General features: G+C 39.8%; 1 protein-coding gene across 1 annotated transcript; it reads left to right on the top strand.

Annotated features, from left to right (window-relative positions):
* The first annotated feature begins 44 nt into the window (after positions 1 to 44).
* Positions 45 to 11,051, top strand: LOC127526611 (embryonic protein UVS.2-like). The gene is made up of 5 exons (XM_051922505.1): positions 45 to 72; positions 1,550 to 1,665; positions 1,777 to 2,002; positions 2,239 to 2,357; positions 10,782 to 11,051. Exons 1-5 carry the CDS (start codon positions 45 to 47, stop codon positions 11,010 to 11,012), a joined length of 720 nt encoding a protein of 239 aa, XP_051778465.1. The 3' UTR covers positions 11,013 to 11,051.
* Positions 11,052 to 12,160: the final 1,109 nt, after the last annotated feature.

Genomic DNA, 12,160 nt, shown 5'->3' with positions numbered 1-12,160 from the left:
GGTGTCTGTGTGTGTCTGAGTATCTGTGTGTCAGCCTGGTTGCAATGTCTCTGTTATATGCTATTTGGTATGGTAATGTTTGTGATTGTGATGCGCTGATCTGTTGGAATGAAAAATGCAATGAATTTTATTACAGTATGCACTACCAAAATACAGTCCAATAGATGATGCACTGGCAATGTTAACTCTGCATATGTTTGACAGGGAGTAACCACCTTAATAAAAGGACAAGTGTCTGGGTGTGTGTCCATTCAATTGGTAGGGTTTGGAAAAAAATAGGCAAAACAACAACAACAACAACATTTATTTAGATAGATAGATAGATAGATAGATAGATAGATAGATAGATAGATAGATAGATAGATAGATAGATAGATAGATAGATAGATAGATAGATACTTTATTAATCCCAAGGGGAAATTCACAAATTGGGTAAATAGGGAACCACACCAACACTGGCATTTGTTCTCAGCACTCAAAGTTGAGTACTTGAATAGATGAGTCTTGGTGTGTAAAAATCCATGCCCACGTTGTAAAAGTAAGAGTGTCCAGGGAACGAATCCACATAAAAGAAAGTGATAGGAGTGATCAATAAAAAAAAAGAAAAAAAAGAAAAATAAAAGGTAGAAAAATAAAGTCGTACACGGTGCTGCTGAAAAGGCTGCCACTCTCGGCGGCGCCTGAGTCATCAAGGTTTTTCATACAAAAAAGTAGCTCAAAGTGCTTTACATAATGAAGAAAAGAAAAATAAAAGACAAAGTAAGAAATTAAAATAAGACAAAATTAGTTAACATAGAATAAGAGTAAGGTCCGATGGCCAGGGAGGACAGAAAAAAGTTTATTGTAATAAAAGTCCTCTCTACACAAGCCCATCTATTGATAATTCCCCAGGGCGTGCTATATACATCTTCTGAATTCATAATCAAGTGTAAATATTGTATTTATTGATCAATGATCATGACAAAAAAATCTGTAATAGGAAAGCAGCGACATATGCTGAGTGTCATGCTCATCAGTATAACTTTTATACTGTTCAAATTAGCATTGGGTATAATGACCAGTTTGGGGTATCAGACCTATTTGCCTGAAGCAGTAAGGCAGAAATACTAACCACAGTGCCACCATCAGATTAATAAGTAGGAATATAAAATATTCTAAGGTATTGAAAGTAGGATATGTGTATTTAGGATGATTGCTACACGTGTTTTGGAGCAATGTGATCATACTGATACTTCCATGGGGCTGACCTGCGTTCTGAAAATGCACAAATGCACTCCTGACTCACTTTAGGACCCAGGTTGGGGTGTTATTGTAAGAGGGCTTATGACTTTGGTGACCACATAGCTGCTGTCCTTCATGTATTAGAAAAAGCTTTCTCCTAAGATCTCTTATCTAGTCTTAGAATAAAGTGTATATCTTATTTACTGCAGTATTTTTTGAGTTGAAAGAATTTTAAGAAGCGTATATCTAAATGGCTATCTATGCTGCAGTCATGCCAAGCTGAGGCCATTTTTGTGTTTCTTAATGTTTCTGTCTTTCTGTCTCACAGATCCCTGTAGCACTTCTATGATTGAAAAATCAGGAAATTTTAGTTCTGCTAAATACCCAAGTCAGTATCCTGCCAACTCCAGATGTTACTTTACAATTCAGCTTCCAGCAGACAGGGTATGTAGATTGGGGGTTAGTGGGGAATGTGCAGCTTGAGCATTGTTACCAAAAAGATACTAATATTGTCTTTTTTGTATAACGAATTTTTTACTTATCCATGTTGCATAGGTCCTGCTGCAGTTCAACAGTTTCAGTGTGCAGAAATCTCTAGGATGCACTACAGATTATGTCAGAGTATATGACGGTTCCAGTAGAAGCTCCCCAGTCATAATGAACAACACCTGTGGAAGTGGTCCTGTTATTCCCATTATTAGCAGTACCAGCGCAATGCTGGTGGAGTTTGTCACAAGTGCCAAAGGCAAAGGAACTGGTTTTACTGCTTCATATGCCAGTGGTGAGTGCAAGTTCTTTCTAGGGTGTTACTGAGTTGAGTCTGAAGGGATTCATGCAATGGTTTAGTATGTAGAGTAGGCATTCCACATTGTGTGATGCACAGGAAGCATGCAGTTGACTCTGTTTGACAATTCCTGTTGGCTAGCTAACATTCAGTCCCCATTTCTTGAACATTTTAAGGTGTGGCAGCTCATAGCAGATCAATAGACCTTTTCAGTTATCCCTTTCCTTTCACAGTGCAATGTGGTGGCAATATGAACAATACAAGTGGAACATTTGCAACACCAAATTATCCAAATGTGTATCCTGTTAACGTGATTTGTGACTGGATCATCACTGTTCCTGCAATGAAAAAGGTAAATAGTCATTAATATTGTCTGGCTGACCTACAGTGGCTTGTACCTTTGTGAAAACAGCACAGAAAAGCATTATTATTCCAACACATGGTGCACTCTCATTCACATTCACATATTTTCATAGTGGCATAGTGGTTAAAGCTTTGGACTTTCGACTTCAGACTCTGACGTCTTGGGTTTAAAATGTGTGACCATAAGCAAATCACTTGAACTGCCTGTGTTCCAACTGGAAAAGCAAAGGACATATAATGTTACCAATTGTATCTCAGATGTTGTAAGTTGCTTTTCATAAAGCCAAATGAGTAAATGTAAATACAGTGGGCCAATGCAGGCCCACCAAATCATGTGAGAAGAAAAAAAAAAAACGAAAAAAAGACTCAAATCACACATAAAGACAAAATGTCCACACCCAGCCTCTATAATGTTAAGGTAGTCATATATAGTATACCACTTTTTCACCTTCAGCCTTTTTTATGAGTTCTTTTCTTCTTTATTGCTGTATCTTTGCAATGTTGGCTCCAACATTGTGCGTCATATTCTTCCACACGTGTCTGTCTGGTGTGCAATCGACTGCCGTGCACATTTTGAGTCCAGCTCTTTTCAATATGGTGTTGATCCACATAGGTTTCGGACCACCTTGTGGTGTACTGCCCTCCACCTTACCTTGTTTTTGCAATGCATTAGTTGCTTATCCTCAATACATGTCCAAGCCATCTTATTTTATCTCCCGTGTACAATGTCTGTTAATGTTCTCTTCACTCCCGAGTGATTTCTGATCTCTTCATTGTGCACTTCGTCTGTCTGTTGTACACCAAGAATCATTCAGAGTGCAGCCATTTCAAACACAAATAGCCTGTTACTTCCATTTTCTGAGGGTGTTCATGCTTCATGGCCGTACAGGATAATCAGTATAATTAGCATGTCGTACAGATGGACTTTTGTATTGAAGTTTATTCTTTTACTGTACCAGATCTTGTCAAGTCTATTCACCACTTGTAATATTGTTCTTAGGTTTATGTTGAATTCACTGCAGCCATTACTCATTACAGTATACAGGATGTGCTCCCAGTTACTTGTGCCTGTCTACTTATCTAAATGGCTTGCCTCTCAATAGCAGATTTTGTTCATTGTGTGCATCTTTGTTGCTAATCTTGCAGGATTTTAACTGTTCTGTTTTAGTAGTTTTGTGCTACAGACTGTATGTGGAAGTGTTGTTGTCGTCAAGCAGGAGTTGTGTTTCTTGCCTGTGGGGCATCTATTGGTGAAGAAAGATTCACGGATCTTGACTTTTCTGACGATGCTGTGATCTTCACGGAGACAATGGAGGCTCGAGAGACTGAGTGAGGAGTCTGAGTGTCTGGGCTTGCGAGTGTCCTGGATAAAAACCAAGATCCAGGCCTTTAATGACCTCTTGGGCACAGCCATCAGCAGTGTGTCTGTTGGCAGAGAGAGTGTCGACCTTGTCGAGAGGTTTACTTACCTTGGCAGTGACATTCATGCCTTTGGTGACTCTTCCTATGAACTCCTTAGACAGATTGGGAGAGCACGGGGGGTCATGAGGTTGCTGGAAAGGGGTGTGTGGCGCTCCCCATATCTATGCAAAAGAACGAAGGTCCAAGTCTTTAGAGTCCTGGTGCTTCCTGTCTTGCTATATGGTTGCGAGACATGGACACTATCCAGTGACCTGAGACAAAGACTGGACTCCTTTGATACTGTGTCTGATTGGAGAATCCTTGGGTACAATTGGTTTGACTTTGTGTCAAATGAGCGGTTGCTCATGGAGTCCTGAATGAGGCACATTACCTGCATTGTGAGGGAGCATCAGTTATGGCACTACGGCCATGTGGCGCGTTTCACTGAGGGTGATCCGGCTTGTAAGATCCTCATTGTTGGGGACCTGAGTGGCTGGACCAGACCAAGGGGTCGCCCATGTAACGCCTGGCTGCGGCAGATAGAGGGTCATTTCCAGAGGGTAGGACTGGACCGCATGTCAGCCTGGCGGGGTTGCAAACTGGGATCCTGAGTTGTTTCGTCGTGTAGTGGGTACGGCAACTCACAATACCAGTGCATGCTCCCCAACTTGACTTGACTTGACCTTGGAAATTGTAGGTTGTTGATTCTTCTGTGGGCTACATTTGCACCAATACTATGCATGTGGTTGTTGTCTAAAACTTTTCTCATGACATGTTCAATATAAATGTTGAATTTGCCAGCAGCAATAGGCACCCTTGCCAAACACCAACTATATTTCTGAACCACACAGTCCTCTCATTTCTGACTAGTACTGCATTTTTGATGTTGTTGTACAGGCTGCTGGTTAACTGAATAAAGTTTGGTTGTAAACCTTAATGCTCCAGTAGCCTACTCGCCAAGGCTTCGTGTGAAACTCTGTGAAAGGCTTTCATGAAGTCAATGAATATGTGATAGACTGCGTGATCTACCCATCCATCAGTCACGCTCACTCTTTATCTCATTTCTCTATGATTAACCGTAAGGAAAAGATTTGTTTGACTGTACTCCATCCTGCTTGGAAACCTGCATGTTCTTCTGACATTTGTTCTTCTTCTACGCATGTCTTCATGTGCTTTCTTATGATTTCCAGGAGAACATTACCAGTGTGACAGATTAGACTGATTGTTCAATAGTTGTCCCACCTTGCTGTATCACCTTTCATGTAGAGTAGCACATGAGTGTATGAGTTAATAATGTTTAACGACATAGCATTTGAGTCGACTAACTTGCAATTTTGTATATAAAGCTCATGTAGTATTTCATCTATCAGAAATACATAGAACTTAATATTAAATTAATGTTTTATAACAACACAGAATAGGTAAAAACAAAATTGTATTTTCTTGTCAACTTATGACCAATATTTGACTTGAATTTTCTTCTTTTTTGTTTGCTTTTGTGAAGTGTATTTATGTAATGGTACTTATAAATTGATGCAGCAATAACAAAAATAAAAAAAGAAATCTGTCAGAGTTGATAGAAATAAAAGTGTTGCTGGAATTTGGAAACAAAAATGTCATGTCACAAAAGTAATAGTAGCCTATATCCTCTCTTGTAATTCTGAGACACTTTGCTAGTGTGCTGTAGCTTCCATTGGGGCCATCTCCTTGAAGCTGGCTTTAGATCACAGCTCTTTACTCCACCGTGTGGATGACAAAAGCATTGCACTGGAATAGTTAAAAATTGAAGACCAAAAGAACAACAGATTTGACATGTCAGTAAACCTTTGTTGACTGTCTTTAGGATATTAGGACACAATCGAAATATTTTAAAGAAAAAAAAGCACGTCATCATGGGGTAACAATCACCACAGCAGGATTCAAAGTTGGGCTCCTGGAAATGTGAGGCAATATTTCTAACTACTGTGCCACCTTGCTGTCCAAAAATTACATAATCATATCACTTAAATCACCTTTGGGCAGTTTAAAGAGGATTAAAATCAAGTAGCATCTGCAAAAGGAAAAAATAGGTAAAGATGATTTCCAAATTGAAATATCATGCTTTCAATCGTTTTTCTTTTTGGTGTGGAAAAAGGTTTTACTTTTACCTGCAAATGAAATATACATCCTCATAGACACTAGCTAAAGACCAGCATGTCCATACGCCTGTGTGTCAGTGGTGCTATTAAATATTTTGTTAAGCTGCAGTGTGACCAGTGAGACAGACCTGGGTTAGGATGGAGAACTTCAGAGAGGTTCTCTTCAGTTTGGTTAGTGAATGAAAGACCATGTTCTCAGTCTGTCTCTGATAAACAATACAAGTGAAAAACACAAGACAAAGCATGGATTATATGCTATAACAAATATTTGTTTTTGTGCTTTCACTGGGACAAACGGCAGACATAAATATTTGTAAAGTCTATATGTTTTTTAAGAAAAGATTCAAGTTGTCTGGTAGACAATATTGGTCTATACTTATAAATATATCTGAATGTGACCTCTGGTATTGAAGTCTAACAATGGCTACTTTAAAGGAATTTTACATTAATGTTATTTACTAATGATTTACTATTTGTGTGTGATATTAGTTGTGCAACTTCATCAAGTGAGTTTTTTTAACAAATTAACTGGAATTGGGTATAAAGGTCACATAGCTGGCTTTATATTAGAAATCAGGTGCAAACTCTCTTGTTCAGTTGTCAGTTTAAGTTTACAATATAATAAAACACTAAGGTCTGTGGGTCCGGTTCCTCAGAGCAATCTGATTGGTCAGTGCGGACACATGAGAAGTAAAGACATAGGAGGTACGCAGAGAGAGCCAACTTCAAAATCAGAAATGATCAAACTGGGCAGAAGGCAGCAGAGGTGTCTCAAAATAGTGAGAGAGTCTGAGAAGCAGGCCTCACAGGAACGCACAGGTCCGAGGGCGCGCCAGTGAAGAGGCACTCGTGCATATTAAAATGCAATGGAAAGGGGCTAAAGTGTACCCATAGGGCAAGGGAAAGCAAATATTCTTAAATTATTCTATGACCTTTGTCTTTTACTGTGTGCTAGGAGCTGATAAAAGGGAAGAGTGAAATGATACAGTGCTATCTTGAGCATGGGAAAGGCGCTAAATAAATAAAATGTATTATTATTATAAGGCGTGAAGCAGACTTTCAGACTGAAGTGCCAATAGTATCTCGCTATTTATATTCTAATTTCTAATATATAGAGTTTTCATTTAAGATGGCGTTTGCCGTCAAGCGTGGTTTTCTTTTTCTTACTTTTCTTCCCTTTGTTTTTTGAAGAGCAGCTGTGTGCGTTATGATCGATCTGACCAAAAGAGTTTTCTTCTAATGCCAGTCTAACAGTCAGCAGTTCCCTATGTCTAGGATTCATAATTCTTTCCTGCATGTATGAGTTTCTTCACAGGATTCCTTTGGTTTTTTTGCCCCAACTCAGTAAGATATACAGTAGGTTTAGGTATAGATTGGCCTTGGCTCCAAAATGAATTGTTATGATTGGTATTGTTTTCTATGTTTTGTGCATGTTTGAGACCTATTTTTGCTTTCCTTTTAATGTAAATATACATTTTAAAGGTTGCAACATTCAATTCTGTAGTTACTGGATTCTTTTAGAATATTTATAACTATCTTGGTTATGAATGTTTGCTTGTTTTTCTGGCTCAAGTCTCTTCTTCTGGTCCTATGTGAAAATTTCTCTGTCACTTTCGTGGCGTCAGAACATTAATGAGACAGGCACGGTTAGCACAGAAGAAATTGTATGGGCTATGCATTTAGAGACTTGCTCAATAATTACCTGCTTTCGTAATTGCATGGGGTTCCAGTCAGGAGAACGAGACAAGTGAGTGGGTCAGATGCACTTTCCACAGCCTAATGTCTTGTGAGTATGCAAGTATCTAGAACCAGCTGAATAACCTCCTCACGTGTAATGCCTCCATTGTGGCTAGCCAGTTCATCCTCGAGGACCGCATTAAAATAGAAATGACAGCAGCCTTATTGCAAATGTTTTAAACAGCACTATGTAGTCTACTGTGTAGAGTTTTAAGATCGCAGAGGTTGCCATGAATTGTCTCTAAGGGATATCAAACACAGCATGAAACACATAAAGAAACGGCCACAAGAGAATGCGTACAGCTTCCCAGTTCAGCTGTTTACTTCTTAACAAAGACACAATAGATGCAATGTGTGCTTTGTCTATGGCAGGGGTGTCGCACTCTGGGCCGGGAGGGCCGCACGTTTTCATTCTAACTCTTTTCCTAATCAGTGACCAGTTTTCACTGCTAATTAACTTCTTTTCCCTTCATTGTAATAGCCCTGTTTTTAAGGATTCAGTCCTCTGAATTGATTCCTTTATTCATTAAATGGCAGCCAAACAGAAATGAGGCGTGAAACGAGCCAACAGATGACCAGCTAAACTGGGATTTCAAACTCCAACCAGTCTCTTAATGAGAAGCTGATTCTTGCTGTTAATTAAACCCGTTATTTAATTTCATGGCTTGTTGCTGCTCTCATTCTCACAGGTGGCGCAGTGGTAGTGCTGCTGCTTTGCAGTAAGGAGATTGTGGGTTCGCATCCCGGGTCCTCCCTGTGTGGAGAGCGCTTTGAGTAGTGAGAAAAGCGCTATATAAATGTAAAGAATTATTATTATTATTAGGACACAGCACACATTTCCCAAACTGTTGATTTTTCTGTTTTTACTAAGAACACGTGTTTTGGTGAGCTGAGAGATCAATCATCACCTTTCTTTATTTTCAGATATTGTGTGATGGGCACGGGTGAGCTGGTCATGTGACGGCTTGTTTTGTGTCTCATGATTGTTTGGCTGCTAATTAAGGAAAAAGAGAGAACTAAGGGGCCTGAATCGAGTTACTTAAAACTAAGGCAAAAGAAGTTAATTAGCAGCAAAAACTGGTCACTAATGAAGAAGATGGTTAGAATGAAAACCTGCAGCCACTGCGGCCCTCCAGGACTGGAGTTTGACACCCGTGGTCTATGGGAAGAGAAACAGACTTCAGTAAATCAAGGACCAGAATGCACTGGGTCAAAAAGAAAAACTGGATGTCATCAAATGGTGTACAGGATAAGCCATGTTTAGTTTTGGTAGATAAAATATCAACTGCTGTAATGGGACAGTGGGATTAGATGCACTGGCAACAGGCTGGTCAGTAGACGGCTTTTGTGCCAAATTATTCAAAGTATCCACCTGCTCCCTCAGGCCAGTAATCTCCTCATGAATGCAGTTCTAGCTGCCTAAAAATACACGAGATCTCTACGTCTCTCTTATGGCTCTGCATTGCTGCTGAACCCTAGAAGTCTGTAATGGTGATTGCTGTAATGGGCCCTGGCTCAAAGCTTAACAGGGTAAATGTTTCGAGAGCCCTAAAATGTTCACTCCTTTGGAGTTGAGGATAGTCCTCATCATACCTGAAAAAGAAATCAAAAAATGGTAGCACACGAGAAGGCAGACAACTCAGTTTGGTTGAGGTTTAATGTCCAGCTTTTAATGTCGGATGTTCACTGGCTAACTTAAGACGGGTCTGTTCAGGTGCCTTCTTGAGCAGGGGGACCTTACAGGCGCAGCAAGATGTCAATCCATTACGCCATGGTGTGTAACCAATGGTGTTCTTGGTGACTGTGGTCCCAACTGTCTTCAGATCATTAACAAGCTCCTCCTGTGTAGTTCTGGGCTGATCCCTCACCTTTCTCATGATCATTCTCACCCCATGAGGTAAGATCTTGCATGGAGCTCCAGACTGAGGGCGATTGATGGCCATTTTATATTTCTTCCACTTCTGAATAATCGCACCAACATTTGTCACCTTCTCACCAAGCTTCTTGCTGATGGTCTTGTAGCCCATTCCAGCCTTGCGCAGGTCTACCCCGATGTCCTTTGACAGCTCTTTGGTGTTGCACATGGTGGTGGAGAGGTTGGAATGGAAGAAAATGATTCTGTGGTCAGGTGTGCTGTATACACGCAACAAGTTGAGATCAGGAGAATCTGTGATTGATTGATTGTAATCTGTGTGCCACATGGGCACCCTGCCAATCTATGGGAGCCAGCATTCTGGCTGGGTTGTAGGGGATCAAATACGTATATCACTCAATGACATGGAAATCAATTCAGAACTTTTATTTAATGTGTTTTTTTCTGGATTTTTGGCTGATATTCTGTCTCCCTCCATTAAAATGAATCTACCATAAAAATTAGAGACTGTTCATTTCTTTGTAAGAGAGCAAACGTACAAATTCAGCAGGGGATCAAATACTTGTTTCCCCCCCACTGTAAATACTACGTACACCTCGAGGTGATACTTGAAACATCATTGAAAACCATTTCCAGCCTCCCTCCACAACCTCTAATGTGTAATGGATGGTGAAACGTAAAACCATCAGGAGAAGCCTCAACTAAAGGAGTCATATATGTCTTTATAAGACAAGTTTTAGTGGGGACATACTCTACATATCAGACTTGAGGATAAAACTAAACTGATTTTGTAAGGAATTGCACCTTTTTATTTTTTATGTTTTGGCATCCACTCATTGTTGAAAAAACTTGACAAAATTGCCTTTCCTATTTGAAAGCGGTGGGTTGCTTCTCATCAGTCACAGGGTGGCAACTCCTGTCGGGTTAGCAGAACTCAGGCTTTTTCAAACCCAACAATGAACAGAATTCCAAAGTGTAAACCAACGTTATGATTAATGTTATTATCAAAAATATATTACTCTATCTAGCTACTTGGATCTAAATATTTACTCTGAGATACATTATTCACAAAAATATGTGTTACGGGAGAACTGACAATGAATGATAAATATATATATATATATATTTTTCCCATGGGGTGCCATCTTTACACAACTGCAGAAGAGCCATGGTAGAGAAAATCTCTTTGTTAGGACGTGTGTTTGGCAGGGGGTTGTTCTGCACAATACTTGCATTGAATTATGTTTTTTTTAATATATTTCAGATACAGTTACAGATATCGCCATTCAATGTTGAGTTTGCACCCGGCTGTATTTACGACTATTTGGTGGTATTTGATGGGCCTTCCCTCAACTCGCCTATCTTGAATAACAAGTACTGTGGCATCTACTCAAGCCTGAAATTGACCTCCTCTCAAAATGTGGTGGTGGTGCAGTTCTACAGCGATGCCTCTGATGTCTTCCCTGGCTTTAATGCCACATACACAGCCATCTAAGTGGCACTCTGACCCCTTTATTCGGAACACTTATGCCTTTGGAAATTGTTAAAAAAAGTTTTACTTGTATATTGCTTTGATTGCTTTTTGTAAACAAATATTTTTAATGTGTTTGTAAACTAAATGTTTTTTATTAAATAAATGTTTGCTAATCTAATTTTTAGCAGCTCAATGACTATCCACTTACACCTTGTAACCCACCTACTCCATCTACTTTATGTACCTCACCGACAGAGGGCTCCATTTTACAAAGCAAGGAAGCAAAATGCAGAGTGTGAGAAAATTCAAAAAGTCTGATATCTCCAACCATCATAAGGAACAGATTCAGGAGTTTCCTGCACTGTAGAGTAGCCTGGCATACGTTCGCAGCAGTATCATCGTCATTATACCCACTGCACAACTGCAATAGAAGTACTGTCCTGTTCGTGAGGTACAGAAATACTGTCCATATAAGAAAGAGATGAAAAATGCTGCCTCCTGCAACCCAAGCAGTGCTACTCTGGGCTTCATTTCTTACCACTGTTACAATAACCGGAGCCTGGCTTGACTAAAATGAAATCGGAACAGCACAGTTAACAACACACGCTGGCAGAAGATGGCCACTATAATAAGAGTTGGAAAATATCTGAACCCAGGCCTGTCATCTATCAGAAGCCCTTCAGCAGAGAGACATCTGGTGTATCATGGGGACAAAAAATATAAATATGCCAATGCCAGTACTTTCAATTTTTACAGGAATTATTTGGGACATGAAGCTCCACTTCATATCAGTTTTAATAAGCTGACGCCACAAAAAAATGGGATACATTTTATCCATTTCACTACTTGGGGTGATCAGAGGAAAAGATTTTCCTAAACAACTGAGCCAACAGAGCGCCTGTATGGGCCAATTTATCAGAGGTCTCTTTAGAGCATCTCATGGGATGTAGAGTTGCTGATCTCCTCACTTTTGCTGTTGACATGATATAATCGTTTGCCAGTTTGGTTGTTGCAACTCCTTTTTAATCTTTTTAAAGGCAAGTTTTATCTTGCTTGGTTCATACAGTGGACTAAACCTAAAACCGATTCACCATCTGTAAATATACTTGATTGGTGGGACAGGGAGAATCTAATGTACCTTCAGAGTGTTCTGGGTACACGCAAGAGGG

Source organism: Erpetoichthys calabaricus, chromosome 2, assembly GCF_900747795.2.
Source record: "Erpetoichthys calabaricus chromosome 2, fErpCal1.3, whole genome shotgun sequence".
NCBI classification, from domain to species: domain Eukaryota; kingdom Metazoa; phylum Chordata; class Cladistia; order Polypteriformes; family Polypteridae; genus Erpetoichthys; species Erpetoichthys calabaricus.
Note: the sequence above shows the minus strand (reverse complement) of the source record. Positions and strands in the feature narration are given on the sequence as shown.

What these genes read in the sequence shown, in the direction of transcription:
- LOC127526611 (XM_051922505.1), top strand. Translation starts at nt 45, where the DNA reads ATGTCTCTGTTATATGCTATTTGGTATG. An exon ending in GTTATATGCTATTTGGTATG is followed by an intron (nt 73 to 1,549) that starts GTAATGTTTGTG and finishes TCTGTCTCACAG; the next exon opens with ATCCCTGTAGCACTTCTATG. An exon ending in CTGTTCCTGCAATGAAAAAG is followed by an intron (nt 2,358 to 10,781) that starts GTAAATAGTCAT and finishes AATATATTTCAG; the next exon opens with ATACAGTTACAGATATCGCC.